The following is a 21826-nucleotide window of genomic DNA, read 5'->3' as shown; positions in this document are numbered from 1 at the left end:
GCGCGATACGTAACGGAAGAAAAATCGGAACTACCGATTGTCCCATTCGTCTTTTGAAGTTCCTACGTTCATCTTAAAATGGCAATCAGTGTTGGCGATGAGAAAAAACTTAATAACGGCCAGGTCACGTGTAGAATGTAAAACAGCGCGACGCGTTATTGAACGATAACTGCAAGTTATTAGGGTCGATTGACGAGTAACTGGACGTAAGGAGCGCGTAAAATGCCTCTCGCGGTGTGCGTGCACGTACAGAGCTCCGCCTCGATTGTTGTTGCCCTCGCTATTGGCGTTGACCGCCGACGTTACATATGGAAATTACTCCCGTACGAATGTCGCTAAGACTAATTTGACCGTACGCGCAACGTTACATTAACATTCGTGTCGAGATCGAAGCTTCGCACCAGCTTCAGTCAGTCCTCTTCTTCACGGACGCACGGTGCCACCATCCTGAAAACGGTTTCGATCTCCGTTTCGATCGAAAATTTGTTTGGAAGTTTCTTCTCGATCGCCTTTACCTTAACTAAAACGCGAGTGTCCCCAAACAGATGTCGATTCGGGTGTCCTTCGACTTGGCAAAGTATAAAGTATAAAATAAAAGAAATGTAAAATCGCAGGGAAACTAGGGGTACAGTGAGTTAAGGGCAAAGATTCGATCTTGCGCGGTGAAACGCGCGATACGCGAATGCGATTTATGACTGCGCAATGTGGTACGATGAAGTAGAATAGGTAGATCAACTGGACTGAGAAGAAGGGGTCGACTTGCTTTCAGACAAGATGAGGAGCGCGAGTAGTTTGGATCAGTATAACGACGACGACTTCTTCAGCGGTGGGCCTTGTCCTTCTTGTCGGTTAGCCATTAACAAGGAGACTGGTCGACTAAAGTTCGTAAGATGTCCAAAATTAGCTAATGACTATCAAAAGTATCGATCGATTAGTTAGAATCGGCAATTGGGGAACACGATATTTGAAACTACAGGTGGTGCATGGGCGGAAACGACACTTGGCGCTTCCGAGTGAAACTGATGCTCTTGATTCCAGCCGTGTTACTGCCGATCACTATAATCTTCATCGCTCTGTCGCGGTCGCAGGTGATCGGCAAGGCTCCTTATCATCGTACGTATTTGGTCCAGACAAGGAGGCAGGACGAGAGGACCGAGGAGAGTTTTCCGCGTAAGTCTATTGCCACGGTACACATAACGACACGCTCGTAAAATGCACTCGATATTAACGACGTCCGGTCTGTTGGCTACTCGTGTACATCTGAATAGCGAAATAGAGTGCGAGATGTGTGGCGTGATTTATCGATCGTTGTCAGAAGAAAATAATTCAAGCGGATCTTGCGATGGGGGGTCGGTGTAGTTGAAATTGTTCTTGAGGCTTCTTACAAGTCGTTAGAGTAAGTTGTCCCAAGGCTGTTCTCGCAGGAAGAATATTCGAGTTTAATCGTTTTCCTGTCCTACCATGTTGCACATGTAATCCGTTCTAAGATTACATAGGTATATTGGTAATGAACTCTCGTCACAGGAGACGACGTTGAATATAGGTCACGGGCAGGGAGATGATTCGACTTTTACTTTAAAATTGTACAATCTCCATGATGGAAATTATATCTAACAGAAAGAAAAAGGATATTTTTAGAAATGTTATAAAAGTTTCAAATATAAATATAAAGCGACATAGAAGAAAGGAGAAGTATATTATTTATAGAAACTGTTAGCAGCGACCAGCCGCAGCGAGACAGAGAGGGCCGGTGAAGAAGAGGAAGAAGACAAAATCCTAGCACCTGGAATGAAAACAAGCTACGTGCCAGTGGAGACTCTACTTTCGTCAAGGCAGCTACAACGACACAAGAGAGACCTAGACGCGGTACTTTATCCAAAGCAAATCAAATTCAAAGCGATTCTAACCAATACCACTTTTCTTCCTCGTCTTATTTATTTCTTCTTTGTTATTTTCCATTTTCTTTAAAAAAAACACACGTAAAAACAAAAAATATACAACATCCGTTCGCCTTTGCCGATCTACGATCATCAGCTACGAACGTGCAGTATAATATCGATCGATTGACGACAAATAGTCCCGAAGAAAGAACGAAGGACGTCAGGATTTTCGAGCATCCTCCACGCTCGAGCTATTCAACGTTGCGTTCTTCGGAATTTTATATTCGAATGGACGCGATACGAGGATAAGCAGATTGGCAAACGGGCAACGGCTTGTCCAGATCTGATATTGATATCGAGAATCGCGAGACGTTAGACACTTGTGTGCAATGATCTGAGTCTCTTCAAGAAATAACGATGGTTTTCTCTCGCATTTTTTCGCTCGTTCTAGGCGAGCGGATTCGCGCTGTTCAATCCTTTGCAACCTTGCAAGCGTAATTCTTTTATAGTCGAATATTTTTGTAACGATGTAGACGTATGCGAAGTGAAAAAAGATTGCAGAGGGTTGACGTTTCATTGCAAAAGAACGCAGTAGAGTAAAGTGGAAGTTGCTAATGAGAATTAATAGTCATACGATTGTATCTGTGTTTTGTATCAGTCTATCGAATTATGAAAATTTTGACAGCCTTATAAAGAGTTGACAAAGGTGTCTTCGATAATAAGTTAAGCGACAATGTTCGAGAAGAAGACGAGCCACTTTGGATAACGTGTCGTGCGCAGCGACGTTAATTAGAGTTAATCAACATTAAATTAGCGTTACTGGTGAACAGTATAAATATCGATCGTCTCACTGCCAATCATCTCGTTTCGTACAAGGTCAATTAAATTCGACATGTCTTTTACTTCATGGCCGAAACAACTCTGAGATATAAAGACACGATACCTACGCTACATACCCAGATATCGATTCACCTTCCAACTACTCAATTTTCTATTTTAAAAAGCACCGTAAAAATATCATTTTTGTGCGAATATTCGATACAGGATCAACCGATAGACTACAACGTTGAGAAAGCAGACGATCAAAATTCCGACGAAGACATCTACAACTTCCTGGACGATTATTACACCGAGGTGGACGCCGATGAGGTCAAGGAAAACTCTGAAATACAAAGCAACGACTATCGAGAGTAATTATCCAAATACTACTCGATAGACTGCGGAATATTTATGCATTAATGAGAAATTTAAACATGCAAAGATTCGCAGAATATGCAAATATATACAACATCTAAAGTACAATGTTCATTATAGTAATATATGTTTAGTAGATGAAGCTCCACTGCTGTAATTGTATTCGTAAAAATATAGATTTACATAAATATCCGCAGTCTATTAATCAAATTCCATTTATTATTTCTACTTAAATTATAGTTGAATTTCGTTTACACGAACCTATCGGAGAACAAATATTTTATATGATCGAAGCTCGTATCTAGCGATCCTCTCTATGAGGATCTTATGATTTTTCGTCCATAATAAAAATTTACGTTCGAATAAATGAATTCGATCAGCAAAACTTCATTCTATCGGACACAAACTGAAATTTCGTTCAAATAAATCAAATAAATAGAGTTCTGCTATATCAAAAATTTCACCGGTGATACGCCTTCGAACTTATAACACCCGCAATCAGCTCTGTTCAGAAATTATCTTCTTCAGGTACGGCGAGCATACGCACGACGCGCGTAAGAACGAAGAACTGCGCTCCAAGTTCTTCACGTACGACAATATCGAAGAGCGTTCTCAGGACGAATCAGACGAGGGTGAACAAGGTGGTAGACACTCGATTTCCGTCGACGATTCGGACACCAGTCTGCCAATCGTCGACGACCAAAACGACGACGACACTGGCACGGATTTCCACGCGTTTTGGAAAGGCGAGGGAAACGCGTGGGCCATCAGAGAAGCTCAAGGTACACTTGTGACGTAGTCTCTCTAATTACTTTGCATAATTGCTGCTCATACGCTTTTTAAGAAACAGATATTCGCCGCAGCAAAAATCATGCTGAAGTACATGGACAGGAGCGCTGATCCTTGCGAGGACTTTTATCAGTTTGCCTGTGGCAATTGGGCGAAACATAATCCTATCCCTAAAGACAAAGCTGCCTACGATACCTTCGAAATGATCAGAGAATCGTTGGACTCTGTGTTGAAAGAGCTTCTCGAAGATCCTATACCGAAAGGATTGCAATTGTACACGGATGACGCGACGCTCAAGGCTAAATATTTGTATCGCAGTTGCATGAACTACGGTAAATTGTTTTTCGATTGGGTTTCTTCAGAGATCTTTGTAAGTGGTTGCCAATTTTAACACGATACATGTGGCTAGAGATCTTGGAGCAACGCATGGAACGGCCGCTTATACAGCTTCTAGATGAACTTGGTGGATGGCCCATATTGAGACCAAATTGGGATCCGGAAAAGTTCGATTGGCTCCTCTTGGTTGCACAATTGAGGCTTTATAATAATGACATTCTCATTTCGGAATGGGTGGCGCCGGACATTAAAAACAGCGACCAGTACGTTATACAGGTAGAAACTCGGAATTTTTCGAGAACTTCGAGATAAAAATTTTACTTCATTTTGTAGCTCAGCGAATGTTTCATGAAATTAATATAATATATCAAATCTTTTAATAATTTTACACGGTTCCTCGCGAAAACTATTTTCGTAGTGAATGTTATTAAAAAAATACTTCTCTTTGACTTCCACATAATGGAGAAGCAAAAATATCAAATTTAAGAAAAGTTTAATTGCAGTTCGATCAGACATCATTGGGTCTACCTACAAGAGACTACTTTCTCCAGCCATCGAATACCATTTACTTAAAAGCTTACAAAAATTATTTAATAAAAATTTCCACTCTCTTGGGCGCATCTTTGCAAAACGCTACTATAGACGCTGACGAATTGATAGAATTCGAAACTAAGCTCGCCAAGGTAAGTCAATTATAATTTCTATAATTTTCTGACTTATTTCTATTATGTCCGCTATTGAACGATTAATTTCGGGTTTCACAGATCACGTCTTCCCCCGACGAGCGAAGAAACGTTTCAGAGTTATATCAAAGAATGAGCATCGGAGAATTAAGGACACTGGTGCCACAAATTAACTGGCATCGATATTTAACGATCGTTCTGGCACGACCAACGAATGTTTCCGAGCCGGTCGTTGTCTATGCGTTGCAGTATATTCAAGATTTGGTGAATTTGCTCTCGAAAACTAGTCCACGGTACAATCTTTCATGTAAAATACAATAGTAAAAAGTAGACACTGTTTCATAAGTTTGATTTTTGAGGAGATGTTTGAGAAGTTTGGAAACTTTGAAATTTCTTATTTTTGAGTACCTTTTCTTTGCAGGACTATCGCGAATTATCTTCTATGGCGGTTCGTCAGGCACAGAGTAAACAATCTGGACGATCGATTTCAGGAAGCTAAGCAAAAATTTTATTATATTCTGTTTGGAAGGGAACAAGCACCGTCCAGATGGAAAAATTGTGTGGCACAAGTGAACTCTAACATGGGCATGGCTGTGGGCTCCATGTTCGTGAAAAAATATTTCGACGAAAAAAGCAAAAACGATGTAAGAACTCTTCCTATTTTCATTAATGAACATTCACTAATTTTGTAAATTTATTTTTTTGACTAATTATTTGTTTATTTATTGTCTCTTTCGTTCCATACCACTTTTATATTGCGCCTTGAAATATTCTATTATTTCTGATGGCTTTCATCAATCTTATAGTTATTTTAATAAAGAATCGGATAAATGAAAATGTGTTTTCTCCTCATTAGAATGTAAATTATAATTCGTCATAATTGAGCTTCGACATTCTCGTTATTCTCGTACCTGTCTCTGCAGACATTGGCCATGACTCGTGATATACAACGGTCCTTCAGAGAACTCCTAAATCAAACTACTTGGATCGATGACGAAACAAAAGAACTGGCCACCGAGAAGGTAAACGCAATGCTGTTAAGGATCGGCTATCCTGATTTCATTCTACAGTCTGAGTTGTTGAACGAACGTTACAAAGATGTAAGAATCACGGATCTGGCTCTTTTTGAGATTTGATTGAATACAATGGACACATTCGTTAATTAAATTAATTTCTGGTGAACTTTCAGGTCGTGATCCGTCCAGATAAGTACTTCGAGAACACGTTGAACATCTTGCAACATTTGACCAGGGTAGAACAGGATCGACTTGGCAGCCCTGTCAATAAGACCCTGTGGAACACTGCACCTGCAGTGGTCAATGCTTACTATAGTCGCAGCAAAAATAGGATAAGTCAGTATAATTCTTTTTATATTGCGCGAACAAAAGAAACGGGAAGGTCTACAAACTTTTCCACAATTTTATACTACGATTTTTCTTTTCTTTTGCATAAGATAAAAAAGAATATCGACTAATTATTGAATTACTTTCCACTCTCAGTGTTTCCAGCTGGAATACTACAGCCGCCCTTTTATCACAGATACTTTCCACGGAGTTTAAATTACGGTGGGATCGGCGTTGTGATTGGCCATGAGATCACCCACGGCTTCGACGATAAAGGTCGATTATTCGATAAGGATGGTAATCTACATAGATGGTGGAAAGACGAGGCTATTTATGGCTTTCACGAACGAGCTCAATGCCTTATCGGTAATCGACGAAACATCTATTCTCTTAAACTTTCCTTCCAACTTTTGCTCGCTAACTCGAAAACTGTTAAATGTTTCAGACCAGTACAGTCACTATATCGTGAGCGAAGTTGGAATGCAGATTGATGGAATGAATACCCAGGGCGAGAATATCGCGGATAACGGCGGTATTAAACAAGCTTTTCGAGTAAGCAATTTCCTCCTGTTAGTTTTTTTAACAGCTTGTTTCTCAACTTTTCTTCAGTTCTTTAATAACATTTAACCCTGTCACGGCCGTCTGATTTTTATATTCCATTCTTTTAACAAGTGGACAGACTTTTAACATTTTAAAAATTCTTTCTTTTCCGTCAATCATTGATCAGCAAATTTCTCAAAAGTTATATATCGTTTCAACAATTATAATTAATAACTTTGTCATGATTTTTATATGACACTTCCTTAAACCGTTTTGTCTTTATTTAGGCTTACGAAAGATGGTTACGCGCAAACGGCGACGCTGACGAAACTCTGCCAGGTTTAAACGCGACTGGAAAGCAATTGTTCTTCCTGAACTTCGCGCAAGTGTGGTGCGGCTCGATGAGACCGGAAGCTACCAGGAATAAGTTGAAGACCGCCGTCCATTCACCTGGCAAGTTTCGCGTAATCGGCACCTTATCGAATTCGGAGGATTTCGCACAAGTATTTTATTGCCCGCTGGGTGCACCTATGAATCCAGTTAACAAATGCTCCGTTTGGTGACCAATGGTGTGCTTATCTGTTTCTACCAAACTCATCATCGCATCGATCGTTGATCGAATAAATTAATCAGAGCTACGTGATCAAGAAAAAAAGAAGAAGATTGTTCGTTGCTCGATTGTGTGAAGCAAACGAAGTTTAGACTGTGTAGGTGTAATCGTTGAAATTAGTCTTTACGTTCCAGAGACTATTGCCAGATTCACGTTAAGATTTTAACGAAACTATAGTTCCATGCTTTCGATGATAGCTGATGCTGTAGAGTATACACAATTTATGCTGAAATTACTAGGAAATCAAGAATAGGATGAAGGAAACGATGAACCGGAGTAATTGTAAGTTCTCGTTTAACGATTTACGGGCATGCAACGTAATCGATCATGGATACGAGCCGTACTAACGAAATAGGTTGTGTAACAATAAATAAGGGAATAGTATCGCTTCCGTGTGATACTACGACTTGATGATCCAAGTGTATATCGCACAAGGGAAGTATCTTGTAGATGTTTCAAACTGCTGCGCTGTTTAGAGATGTGTTAAGAATGAAATTGTAAGACAAATACCAAAGACAATAATAATTTCAGACAGTCATAAAAATCTTTACAATCTATTTCCCTGTATATCCACACACTACTACATGTATTGAATTCTTTCGTCGTTCTATTTTAGCTTACGCTTCCTGTAGATCTTTACCTGATCTTACGGAATAATCTGAGCCATTGTGATCATTCGTTACATCCACGTAATCGTGTATACTATGGATATAAACTCGTTCGCATTACATTTTGTTTTCCTTTCTTTTTTTCGCAGTCAGTTTCGCGACAGAAAAAGGCGGCAGAGAAGATCGTCTCGACATACATAATCTGTCATATCATCTCGCAATGTTTCCACGAAACACACACATTGAAGAAGTCATTTATTTTATCGGTCTAATGAATGCGCCACTTTCTTTTTTACTCTTTCTTTTCTTCAGCTCCGCGTTTCCTCTTTCTTTTCTTCTTTTTACAAATCTCTTAGTTTCGCATAATATATAATAAATAGTGTAAAAATCGTTGAACATCGCAAATAGAGTATCGACGACACCGTGTACGCGGTCGTAGCCTCGATAAAAAAGTCCGCAAACATTTGTCTCGCAAAGGGATAAAAAATACAAGGAATGAACTATCTGTCTGTAAATGCGATATCGATTGACTATCTTGTCGCCTTGTACTATGGTACTCTAAATGACGTTAAAATACTTCAGTCGGAATAGCGTTCGAATGCGTCTCAATGAGTAAACTTTCATTCGATTCATATTGACTCGTCGAGGTTTACTTCATATTCTTCCATTCTTTTTTTGTCCATTTTTATTCGTAATTCTAATAGTGAGGGAGAAGTCTCGTGCATGCACATGACAATGCAGTATCATCACACTTACTCGTATAAACTTACACACAGAATCGGGGGAGAAAGTGTTTCACCAATTATATAATCCTATCTTTACAATTTATTTACGTATTGCCTTCCCTTAACGAGTAATCGGTTAAAGTAGCATGGAAAAATAAAATCGTACATACATCGAGTTCTCAATTATTTAGTATAAAGAAAATGCAACGACGCATGGTGTTTGCTTAAACTAGAAGAATAATGGTGAAATTATCATCACTTATGTTTTAAATATTCTATAGCTGCTTGATTGAATTAACGCGAAAACTCCAATAGAATATTTTCATATAAAGATTGATAAAAAGTGTTCTGTGTTATTTATAGTTACAAAAGTTTCAATTTTTCTTTTTCATTTAAGCGTAAAATTCAGGTGAAACGATAATACTTACAACAATTGTATAATATGCTTCATACTAATTAATTTTCATAGCATGAATTAACACTTCATTACAGACGTATTTGCAGTCATAAGTTGTACTAATAAATCAGGAATTTTGCGAATATTATCTCGTATTATACTGACACTTTTTGCTCCTTTACCTCAGTTCCATCCTCAGTACCAAAATCTTAGTTTCCATTCTGCATTTCGTAAATTTGATGTTCATATACCCGTATAATTAAAAATACAGCCATATTATAACATGATAATTAATATTTGAAAAAAGGAACAAATGAAACAGTTAGAAAAAAAAGAATTTTTTTACTTTCAAAAACTTTTAAGATCAAAAATGAAAAATTTTAAGCCCAACTGAAAATATCCATTATTGTTTAAACTGACAAACGGTGTGAAAATATATACAATCGAAAATGATACATAATTATCGCGATTATTTCAAAATAAAAAAACAAAGGTAGAACAAGAAGTATCGATAAAACACATATATGGAATTAACGAGAATTCCTTTTTCTCAATCTACATACACCCTGCGTTAAAAAAGCACGCTTTTTCGCCATCATTTCTTGTTTTCCTGTCGAAATCTATATATAGATCACGTTTTCGAATGATATTAAATACCACATGGAAATTTGATGGCCTTAATCCTATTTTCTTCTTTTATGTATAGCCATTACAAATTATATATAGTTTAGATTCTTTATTTTCTATGACGCTTAATCAAAATTCGTCTGTTATATATATATATATATGTATAAATATATATATGTCTCGTGTTTGCTACTTCCGTCCACCCAATTCAAAGTCAAGTGGAAATATACCTTAATTTCCTTTTTTTCAACTCCTATAGTACCACCATTACGTATACGTATTGCATTAACAAATATCTTCACTTGTGCAGAAACTGGTACTCCAAAATGTCTTCTTCATCTGTAAAATAGAAATGTGTGTCTTATGTTATAAGTTTCAAGGGTGGCCATCATTTAGCTGCACTAAAAGGACATACTATAGACGTATTTGGGACTACTCAGACGATAATGTAACGAAAAAACGATCGAAATAAAGGAAATGTACGATGTATGCTGGTATAAGATGTTATTAGTATTTTCCTTGAATGTATCATTTATATGCAAGAGTAACTGCAAACTATCGACAATACACACGTAACAAGTGTTCCACTACTAAATAGCTCGTGATAAACGCATTCGTAGATTTTTATTACAAATGCTCGTACAATGCTAAATATATTCAAACAAGCAATTGAAGTGCAAGAATGATCAAGACAAGATCGAAGATGCACGGTCATCGTGTTAAGTTTTATCGTAAAACAGTAGACAAATAGTTTCTGTAACGGAACTTAAAATAAGAGAAAACTTTCAAAGGAAAACAAACGAAACGAAACGAAACGAAATGAAACGAAACGGAACGGAACGGAACGAAGCGAGAGAAAAGGAACATAATGATAAAAGCTAATTAAACAAAAAATTACTTTCAGATACGGGTTACTCACTAATGTTTGAAATTCGAAAAGACAGAGATATACGGAAAGAAAGGAATCAGCGTGAGTCCCTCGATGTGACAAAATAAAATACACTCACAGATATTGTCTCTGCTATTGTTGTCCAAACCGCTAGTCAGTGTACGAGTTTCCTCGTGCATACGCCGCTCTGCATCAATCGTCAGCGCAGCACAAGGCACAAAAATGACTCGATTACGTCTTTGACATGATGTAATCCACATGCGCACAACGTAAGTTGCAAAGGGGAATTGAGTCGTTTGTTAGACAGAAAGCAGCACGTCCTTTTAGAGCGGCGCAATAAATAGAAAATAAAATAAACCAAGTTCGGAGTATGTCTGTGAGTCGCAAAATTTGTATTTTCACTCTTTTTCATCCTCGGTATCATTTTTTATTCAAATAATAAATGGATCTTGGTTTGTAAATATTAATTTGAAACAATACATTGTAAATACACATTTTGCCTTTCTCAAACATACTGTACAACCTGTCTGCAACATAAAATATGTATATATTTTACAGAATAATATATAATGATTGGTACCATAATGATATCGATAAACCAGTTCGTGTAAACTACCTTCTTAAATATCGAATTACATAATCATTTGCAGCGAAATGAAAACATTTCCATTAAAATTAACGATTAAATGCCAGTGCGCAATTTTCCAACAAAATCTTTCCTATACAATCTATGCGTTATGTGCTTATCAAATCGGTAAAAAATTTCTTATAATACCGTTATATTATTCTCTACAGGGGACAGTATAAAAAAGTGCCTATTTATCGATAATTATAAGATGCCGAAGAAAAGGGGGAAATAAAAAGAGGCTTCAGTCGTTATTTTGGAAAATTGCACGATTAGATAACGAAATTTTCAAACATGGTTGCATGTTATATAAAAAGACGTAGGTAGTATTTTCTATAATATACGTTTTATAAATATTAAGGAAGCAATGTAAATAGTTCGTGTAAATATAAAAAGTAGTAAAATCGATAGAAAAAGAAACGTAAAAATCGCTACTGATTTTTTTTTTTCATTTTAACGTGAAATGTTTGGTAGGAAGAAACATCACACCATATTTGAAATTACTCTTATAGTGTTACGACGCCAATGCATTTATGTGCATCGAGTGCAAGTATTTTCTAGCGGCATTTTATAAAAAGAACGTTATTTAAATACAACGTGATATGCTAAATAAAAATTTATATCATAATAACGCAACGGCAAGACGCAATTAAATGTAATGAACGTTTGTTGAAATTAAATAAGCTTGTGTGTGTGTGTGTGTGTGTGTGAGATGCAGAAGATAATTCGTAAGAATTCGTAATAATTCATTAGATAAGATGACATCAATGAACATAAACAGTAAAGAAATGCATACACCTGGGAAGCTTGTATATATAAATTATATGTCGCAGTTCCTTTTTCAGTACTTTCTAACACTGATAAGATGGCACATTTAATATGAGCATAATTCGATCTATTTACATATTGTCGAACTTTGTGATGCAATACCACACAACATAATTTTAAACAATTTCTTTTTGTTCATCAGCAAATAACTGGAATCAGTAGGAATACAATAAAAATTTGTCCTTTACGCATGGACAATCTCAATTTAAATGATTCACCAATAATTGCCCGATATACAATAACAATCGTATTGCATATTTTCTTTGTACATGCATATATATGCTTTTTTTTCGTTTTTCCTCCTTCTTTTTATTTAAAGCGGATTAGTCTTAAAGAATGTGTTTGCAAAGCAATAATTAGTGAACCTTTTAACATTTCGAAATAATATCCTCTCGATTTTAAAGAAATAGCTGCCCCATTGTCGTAGACAATCCTAGAACGCAAGCAATGGAAAAATATTAATAAAAAAATACGTACCTTTTTTTTTATAAAATAATTATAATTTACATGCATTACGTAGCGAATTATTGCAATGTTCATTACGTATATTTATCGACATAAACCGTGTTATTTACATGACCATGCTTGTGCTCTACTTCATGTGCGATCGTGCTTTACATCAACAAATACACCGTAATATATTTATAGTAAAGCGTGCAGTATAGTGTATGTATAATAATAATAATGAATTATCGATATTAAATACTGAGTTTCTCGTACATAATAGTTGTACTAGGCTCGTTATTGCTATATGTATGCTAAACTTCAACACAACAGTTGCATATTTCATGCACAACATTGAAAATGTACTTGTTTTTTTCTTTCAGCAAAGCTTAATAATAATAATACAATTTTAGTTTTATCTCGTATATATACTTTAGTATATATGTAAATTTTCAAATTCATACTAATCAAATAATGAAAATGAAAGGAATAGTAAATGAATTATAATCAACAGCTACTATAGCTAATAAAATCAATATTCTAAAAATGATCTGAAATTTTATTATTATTATGGCATAAAAAATACCTGTATTACTCTTTGTTGAATTTAAATCTTACATTCTGATGCAACTTCTTTGAACCACATTAGTATGTACATTTACATATTACATGCAAATATTTTAATGAATATAAAATACATTTAATAGAGACGAACTTCCAAAAATATTATTACTGTCAAGTATATAATATAAAGTGGAATGCAAAGTTGAAACGACACGTATGAACAAATCGTTAAAACATCAAATACGAATTATATAAACCTGGAAATAAATTGAATAGGGCAACGAATAAATACTTTGAAATACCATATAAGATTCACTGTAAATATACGTTATCTATTTATATGATTTCTACTAACGTTAAAAGGATAAAGAGATTACACCTAGCGCCAATTTATAAGATCTTATGTAATCTGTCAGATAAATTTATCAAAGTATTCATTCGGAAATATTCAATTATATGTTGCTCTTTCCTCTAAATTTATAACTCATCTATTTACAACACCGGCATCTACATAACATCAACAAAGAATTCACAAGGATTTCCCATCGCAATGCGAAATGACTGTCTACTACCAGATAAGTCTTGTTGGTTCTGTTGATTTCCTGAACCAGTTCCTGTCTGCACAGATTGTTCAGAACCACTGGAACGACTGCGACTGCCGTTAGACCTCTTTCCATTTGAACCATTTCCATTGCCAGAATTTTTACTTGGCATAGTTGGCACTGATGGAATATGCAATTCAGATTCAGATGCTGAAGAACAGGACTTCAAATCGTGAATAGGTTCTTTGCAAATATGCTCACTACCTGCGCTACTGCCGCCTGATAAAATATAATACTTTGAAACACACACTGAATAACCATTACGCTAATCGCGATATAAAATGCGATCCTCACCTGAACCGCTATGAACACTTTCTTCTCGGTGATAACCATATACAGTTGGTTCGTTAGTGAAGTTAAATGGCATTGGACTGTAACCAGTCGCAGAATGAGGTGCATATGTCCCTGAATAAGGCATGTCCCAGGCATTCGGCGGAGGTAATGGTCCGACTGTATCGCAATCTAGTTTCATGCTACTCATAGATGAACACAGGTCACCGAATATATAATAACATTGTTCAGAAAATGTTATCTTGTTCACTGTATGCCTAATAAATCCAGCCTTTAGCATAAGAGATGCGTATTTTCTTGCATCGCGTCGATCAATAAATCCTTCTACGTGAGTATTAAGCCAATCCACAACATCTGCTCCAATAAATGCACTTGGTATTACTATTTTAAGCCACATACGATCACGAATTTCCAACCCTGAGTCAGGCCGAGCCATCGCTCGTACTACTGTTGGCATATCGGTATTCACCGTAAGATGAAGTTCTTCCAATGGTCCTAATCAAAATGTATTTTTTACGAAACATTCGTTTCTTTAAATCGATTTAAATCTAATATTTATTTAACTCACGTTCTGTATCTGGCAGTGTGCTTGCAAGACTGCTTGATGTTGAAGTTATTGTTGTGGCGCTCGGCGGGCGTGGAGGAAAACCTTCACCCCTTATAGCAGCCGTATGTGCCACCCAAGCACCAGGATCTATAGGCCGTACAGGTTCTGTACGTGGTATTGTGAAATACCCTTTTGGATTTGGATCCCAGCACTTTGCAACAACTAATTTGATTGGTCTAAAGATTACATTTATAATCATGTTATAATCTTGTAATTCGTTTATTGAAATTTTAATGCATTGCTATATTAAACAAACATACCCTGGTTTCTGAACTACTTCACGCAGTACTTTAACTGCCTCGTCATTAGACATATTTTCAAAATTAATGTCATTTACTTGAAGAATCATGTCACCAGGTTCTATTCTGCCATCTAAAGCAACTGCTCCCCTGTACATTGAAAATTAATTAAATGAAAGAGCTGCTGTTATAAATATATTGACTTTATTTTGCTGAATACTCTGTTCTAACAATTCATTGTACAGAGCTCTATGTACAATATAATTTAAAATTCACTGCATTTTAACACATACCCTTTCATTATTGAACCAACATAGATTCCACCATCTCCACCTTTGTTACTTTGACCAACAATGCTAATCCCAAGGAAATTAACAGTATCCATATTCAATGAAACTGTTATGATATTCAAAGACATTGTACTGTCTGTTATACTGCTAAAGGATGATGTTCTAGACATAGGTGGCAATCTATGACGTCTCCTCCTCTGTGGTCTACGCCGCTCTAACATCCAAATACATAAAATTCAATTCCTGGTCTAAATCTTCAGATTTATTTTTTTTTTCCTTTCCTTATAAGATATATTTACCTAAAGTTGCCCTGTCAACCGTACTACTCATATTGGTATGTCTGCCTGTAGTTGATGTTATACGGCTACTAGCATCATCATCTGACTCTAAAAATGTTGTTGTCTCTAAATCTGAACTTAAAATAGAAGCAGTCTCATAACCATGGCCCGATCTGTGTTTCGAATGACCATTTATACGAAGTCCTGAATTTATAAAAAATAATGATAATGTGTGAATCTTTGCCATTTGTAACAAAGGTAATACTTAGAGCAATTAGAAGCTAAAGAATGATTCACACAGAACTAATAGCATACCATTGTATTTATTGTATTTCTCATATTTATCTGAATGGTGTCTTGAACTTTTGTGCAAATGATGCCCTTGTCGACTACTTGTAATACTTTCTGTTTCAGTTAGAGTATCATCATGTGACAATGGGGGTGGGCCACGATTTGTGTGACCAGGTGTCACATGATCAACACGATCATGTTTTGCCTCACTATGTGCCACTGAATCTGTGCACTGTGATGCACCATCCGATACATTACTGCCTTCAGCAGACACCAGCTATCAATAAATAGATTGATGTTTTTTTCATTAAAAACTTTCTATGCTCCATTGAATTTTTATTCATATTTTATGAGAAATTTTTATGGAATAGAAAGTTCCTTATTGCTATAATCCTATAAATACTTCTCCAGTTTTACAGTGAACTAAATGAAGTAAAATTTACATGCTCTTTAACTAAAAATTTTTTTTATGTTTTGTTGACACAAAAATAACCACACATGATAAATATTAATAGTCTTTTATTAATAACTTAAGAAATTAATATTCAGAACTGAAATATTTCTGTACTTCAACATACGTTAAAAATAAATTATTTTTTGCTATAAAATAGATCCATGCTTATCACAAATAAATAAATTTTACTAATCACAGAATTTATTTAAGAATCTTACCCAGGAAACAACTCGTCCATTAAAACAGGGAAGATGGGCATCGTCATCTACAATTTCTTCTTTCACCACACTATTGAGGAAACAACATATCCCAATTATTTGTTTTATGAAAAAAACAAAGTCATAATAATAAATGCGAAACAATTATACAAATTTGAAAAGTAGCTATCTGACGTAAATACAGAGAATAACAAAAGAAATATGATAATTTTGATAAAAATATAATAAATATGAAAATTTACCAAGTGGTAAATTCTAAAATAAAGTAAGAATTAAAAAATATAATTAAGCATTATTTGTGATGCATTATTTGTTATAAAAATATAATATACCGATTCGATATCGGTACAAACAATTTTCAGAAAATTGCTACGAATTGGCTATCACAATCAAACGGAAAACGAAAAAGTAACATTGTCAAAATGTGAGTCTATTCCAAAGCGGATACTGTTTAAATCGAAGGGCATTGACTCGAATCAAAGATGAAAGATAATACTTCGCCACTGTAACAATCGTTAATCCGTACTACGACACGAATAGATGCGTAACATTCGATGGACATGCGTATCGGTGTGACACTCACCCAAAATCATCGTCCATTGATTTGAAGAAATACTTATAATTCGGCCGATTCAAGACATTTTTGAAGTCGGCAAGAGTGACCCTTTCCGGTGAGATGGTAAGCTTCACCAAGTAGGGGGTTTCCTCGTCATCAATGTGATATATGATTTTAGTCTCTTCCATCGTCTCAACTTTATTATACTACGTGCATTTGCAGTAAAACAGATTCACCCAAAGCCCACTAATATGAACAATTCTCTTAAAACCAATATGGCGCGTCACAGTTCGAGCCAAAGCCCTCGCGCGTACGATGATTGTTCGTTCATGAATATTACAGGTTTACGTAAACTCCACGGTACGTAACATTATTACGGTTGCGTGTAGTAAGTTATAAGAAATTCGTTGACATTATTCACGAGACTCGCACGACACGTATTCGTTGCTTCCGACGAGTTGAATTAAACGTCAACATTCTTGTCGACATTACACACAGTCGCGGCAGTCGGCCCGACACTCAACTCGACTCTCCGTTCGAAGATTGGAAACAAACGAAGATAGAAAGACAATCTCCAGCCTCATTTTTACACCCTTTCAGCTATTCGCTGGCTTGATCGTCAGATGGCATTACTGCACGTTTGTCGAAGATGGCGAAGGATTCCGAAATCCAATATGCGTAACGTTTCTGTTTTCAAAGTTGTATCTGAATTTTGAGTAGAATAAAAACTACTGCTATGCATATGAATATTACAAAGAAAATTTTGCATTAACACCAGATATTTGTGAAAAAAATAAATTCTGCGAAGTTCATAATTTGTTACTTATATATATTTTTGTGGAAGTTCAATTTAGAGGCGTAATTGTTTCTACGTAACTAGCAGTAGTCTGTAGTAGAAATCTATAATCCTTATTCTAATTAAAATTTAAGTTACTATTGGGATATTCAATTATATCTTATTCATCAGAAGCATATTTATATCTGTTCTTTTCATTTATTTATTTAATAGTTGATATCATACATCATGGAAGAATTTAAGTCAAATAATATTATAAATTCATTAATTAATTTATTGAAATAGAGGAACTAAAGTAAACAGACGTCAGAAATTCAATAACATATGTAATAAACTTTCGAATTTAAATTATATTTTCTTTCGCATTAATTTCTTTTAATTAAACCAGTTAAGATAGATATCTCTGTATTATTATATACTCGTGTCATGTAATTATTTATATAGTCCCTATAATCTATTTGTTTGCTTATAGATAACGCACTCTGATACATGTTTTAACAACTTATTGATTACATCTTTATTAATTCTTATTAAGTGTTTGATGATTCTATCGTCCTTGATAAAGGTCAATTATATAAGAGAGAACAGCTGTTATATGCCATTGTACTAGTATACATACTTTAAAGTCCATTTATAGTTTTTGTCTCAACACGTGTCCTTCGATCCCATTGAATTTCCGGTTAACAATTCAAAAGCGACAGATGTTTGTATTCGATAGTCGTGCGCAACAAACAACGCGAATGGCGCCTTTTTCACTGTTGGGTAATTTCCACGTACGTTCAGGCCGCATCATTAAGCGTAATTCTATTCATTATTTTTTTCCGGACAACAGCAAAAAAGAAAAAGACACTGTGCGGTAGCTCCGCTTTCAGTTTGGTAGTGCGGAGCGTCGACTTAATTATACGGTCGCGCGAGCAAAAGAAAAGGGATTTTAAATGAAATTAAATCACGTATCAGCGTAAAGAACTCACAGAAACGTCCGTGGCGCGTAAATCGCGTTGCTTTATCTTTGGATGAAAGATATTATGCAGGGAACTGGTTTTATCAACAATTCAACATCAGTTGGTATTAAGTAATGCTCGAGGCGGTCATGCGTGAAACACGAATTAACAGACGTACGGTTATACGCGTGATAATAATTGCGAGCCGTTAACCAACTACAGAATGGTTTAAATTGTATTTCAATAACAAGAAGGATTATCTATTGCTTGCAAATTTTATTGAAAGAAAAACAGTGTTGTTTTTTGTTTAATTATTTATAAATAGTTGATCAAATTCTTATCATTCTTCGTTTATTCATTTGTGGTTTTAATAATTTTCAGATACTATGTCCTTGATGAATGTCTGCCATTTTCTTTCCCAAATATGTAACGCTTTCTGCTTCTCAGAGTCATGCAGAGTACTATAGACAAGTGAGTTCCATGCCAATTGTTTGAGACTTCTGAGGTCAGCGTGCATCGACATGAGTGCCATAAATCCTTCGTAAAAGTCGTAGCTGAGACTCTTTGCACCCCATAATCCAGGGTCATCGTTGGATATCACTATTGGATAGCCTCCAGAGAACAGCGGTCTAGCAGCGTGATTTCGGAGATCATCGACAAGTTTTAGAACTTGATTGGAGATCGGATTTACTTCAATAGCGATATTCTTTTTTCTGACGAGTTCCAGGAGGAAAGGATGAGAGGTCAGCGCGTATCTAGATAAAAATTATACAAAATGGAAATAAGAATTTCTGAAAGTTATGCTATAGATTGTCAATGTTTGAAAATTTTCTCTTTCATATTTGTAATCTTTCGCTTTTCTCTACAAACTGGATAAAATGATAAGATAAGCGATGAAGAATAGCTAAGATACCGTGCATATCTATTACTAGATTGGGGTTTTTCAATAGGGAAAGGACTTTCAAATTCCTCAGATATATCTCGAAATAAATAGTTCTTATCGAGATTTCATCGATATTTGTTTAATCTTCAGAGATATCCTAATCAATACGAAACGATTTATTACATGAAAAGATCATATCTTTAGATACTAAGATGTCTAATTGCCTTGTTAATATATAGTTATTCATTAACAGCAATTATAAAATTTCGCTTAATATAAACTTTTCTTACCCGTGACCAATACGTTTGGTATTTAGTAAAATAGCATCGACGAGGTTTTCATCGGTAGAAGCTCCCAACCAATTCGTTTCACCTGCGTGGAAGAAGAAACTAATATTATGTTCTTCAGTGGTTTTCAATAAATCTACGAAAGACTCAAGCGTGTGTCCCAAATCTTCCTGTCCGACCAGATCAAATCCAGCCACGAAATCAGGATATAGCATTTTTAATCTTTTCAAAGTTTTTATACAATATTCCACTGTTTTATCATCAGCAGATCGCGCTGGGGCGTAGATCAATTTGGCTCCTATGAAGTCTGGATGTTTCTCCTTGAATCTGCAGGTAGTAAAGTAATTTATTGGTAATTAGTCACAACCTCATTCTCTGTTTACTTAAGTTTTATCAAAGCGTTTGCTTTTTTTGAATGTTCCTCAGATAATCCTGATTTCTCCATTTAACCAAATATATACATGATAAAGAATATCAACAGTACGATCGCTGCTACGTTTTCTATAAATAGAAAGAAAAATAAAGTACCTTTGAGTAAGATTCTCATAGATACCGACTAAATCTTCTGGTTGGTACTGCGTGCCATCGAAATCGTACAAATTTGGCAAGGTGGATCTAAGCTCAAGATACATTACGTTATCTTCGTATAGCTCTTCCAAACCTTGGAGGAAATGATCCTCGTAAACAGGTTTGTACGTTAGTAAGGGTTTGATGAATGAGAATATGTTCGTAAACTTCTGCCACGCCTTGTTAATGTTTGGATAGTCAATCGCAGGATTGTTACACTCCATCGTCATCCTGCTCCTGATCATATCGTTCACCTGGCGGCCTCGTTCAGGATCTTCGCGTACCTTCTTCAGGAGCTGCCAGTCGCATGATTTGTCAGGTACTCGGAAGAAGTGCAACCTAACGTCTCCTTCGTTGATGCAGACGTACAAATTATCGCGGAATGTGATGTTATGATACAAGTAATCGACGCTAACGAGAGAAGTGTCGTGTGCATGGAGCACCGCTCCTTTGGGCATGCGACGAAGCAGTTGGAAGACCTTTGATCTCTCGATGTCCTTCTTCGTTTCGAGGAAGTTCCGTGCAGGGGCATACTGACTAGGATCCTTGAAACCTGCGAGAATTTAATAGATCTATAAAACAATGGAGATAAAAAAAATGAGGCAATAAAAGACCATTTCAATCCGCGTGACTTTCCCCCCGAAGACAACGAAAGCAAGAATGAAAATAAAGAAAAATGGATCAGCAGACGATTTTCATTGTCCAGGAGAGACAAACAGTTCATCGATTCGTAAAATCGTTGAATAACAAGATTCTAATGATTACTGATATCATGTCGTTTATTTACAAATTAAACGGGCAAAGCTGAATAGAATTAAGGTTTTTATCTCGTTGCATAATCTATCAATCGAAGCGTAAATGTTTCGAGACATTATGAATGTTTTAAACAGTAAACAAACCAGCAATCAATTCTTCTTCCTTTGCTTTCATTAGGACTTTGTTAGCGGCCTTTTCATCGTCGTTTAGAGTCAAATTGGCGCCTATCATCAGTCGTTCTTCGTACTTCAATATTTCGTTCCGGAGGATTGTGTAATTAACACGTAGAAAGGCGGCATTCACAGCCGCATAGGTAAGCAATATTATGAATGGAAAAATGAATTCCTTCATGATCGTTGATCTATATCCGACGAATGCTGCCCTGCTCAGCTGCACAGGAAAACTAGAACCAGCGATCCGATCGCCTCGACTGTTTGCACTCTACTGGCTGATCTTTTATACCAAGACGGTTCCTATTATCGGTAATAACTTCCACAGATGCGTTGAATATACAAGGCTGATGTTTGTTCAATTATCAACTGTTTACTGTTTCTTTGTTTCTAATTAACGTTGCATAAGCTTAAAATTGTAACATAGGAATATTTGGGACTTAATTATAATTCAAAGCGTTGAGATAATCGAGAGACTTAAAACTTTTTTTTTTCTTCTTGAGATAAATTTTATGATA

At 35.9% G+C, this 21826-nt stretch overlaps 3 protein-coding genes across 13 annotated transcripts; 1 reads left to right on the top strand and 2 right to left on the bottom strand.

Moving 5' to 3' along the window:
* The first annotated feature begins 349 nt into the window (after positions 1 to 349).
* LOC117216597 (neprilysin-4-like) lies at positions 350 to 7921 on the top strand. Of its 7 annotated transcripts, none has more exons than XM_033463425.1 (15): positions 351 to 881; positions 977 to 1170; positions 1721 to 1866; positions 2925 to 3070; positions 3603 to 3856; positions 3938 to 4195; positions 4273 to 4475; positions 4703 to 4882; positions 4964 to 5175; positions 5304 to 5526; positions 5806 to 5982; positions 6072 to 6234; positions 6382 to 6591; positions 6671 to 6777; positions 7053 to 7921. In XM_033463425.1, exons 1-15 carry the CDS (start codon positions 775 to 777, stop codon positions 7326 to 7328), a joined length of 2856 nt encoding a protein of 951 aa, XP_033319316.1. In that variant the 5' UTR covers positions 351 to 774; the 3' UTR covers positions 7329 to 7921. The 7 variants fall into 7 exon arrangements, with proteins under 7 accessions (XP_033319321.1, XP_033319316.1, XP_033319315.1 ...); XM_033463424.1 differs by having other exon boundaries at positions 1718 to 1866; XM_033463426.1 differs by having other exon boundaries at positions 351 to 885; positions 1718 to 1866.
* Positions 7914 to 17569, bottom strand: LOC117216599 (segment polarity protein dishevelled homolog DVL-3). 5 transcript variants are annotated; one of them, XM_033463434.1, is made up of 12 exons: positions 16936 to 17569; positions 16353 to 16422; positions 15705 to 15957; positions 15411 to 15593; positions 15115 to 15325; positions 14843 to 14971; positions 14544 to 14758; positions 13979 to 14470; positions 13889 to 13903; positions 13655 to 13804; positions 10652 to 10808; positions 7914 to 10071 (listed from the first exon to the last, which is right to left on the bottom strand). In XM_033463434.1, coding segments are annotated over exons 1-12 (2037 nt in total). In that variant the 5' UTR covers positions 17097 to 17569; the 3' UTR covers positions 7914 to 10070. The 5 variants fall into 5 exon arrangements, 4 of the variants coding, with proteins under 4 accessions (XP_033319325.1, XP_033319323.1, XP_033319324.1 ...); XR_004489392.1 differs by having other exon boundaries at positions 10740 to 12507; positions 13655 to 13903; positions 16936 to 17551; XM_033463432.1 differs by having other exon boundaries at positions 13655 to 13903; positions 16936 to 17559.
* Positions 17570 to 18906: 1337 nt separating this feature from the next.
* On the bottom strand, positions 18907 to 21600 carry LOC117216600 (adenosine deaminase 2-like). The gene is made up of 4 exons (XM_033463436.1): positions 21282 to 21600; positions 20344 to 20935; positions 19819 to 20142; positions 18907 to 19400 (listed from the first exon to the last, which is right to left on the bottom strand). The coding sequence occupies exons 1-4, from the start codon at positions 21487 to 21489 to the stop codon at positions 19013 to 19015; spliced, it is 1512 nt and encodes a 503-aa protein (XP_033319327.1). The 5' UTR covers positions 21490 to 21600; the 3' UTR covers positions 18907 to 19012.
* Positions 21601 to 21826: the final 226 nt, after the last annotated feature.

This window comes from Bombus bifarius, unplaced genomic scaffold (genome assembly GCF_011952205.1).
Source record: "Bombus bifarius isolate JDL3187 unplaced genomic scaffold, Bbif_JDL3187 scf7180000010271, whole genome shotgun sequence".
NCBI lineage: Eukaryota > Metazoa > Arthropoda > Insecta > Hymenoptera > Apidae > Bombus > Bombus bifarius.
Note: the sequence above shows the minus strand (reverse complement) of the source record. Positions and strands in the feature narration are given on the sequence as shown.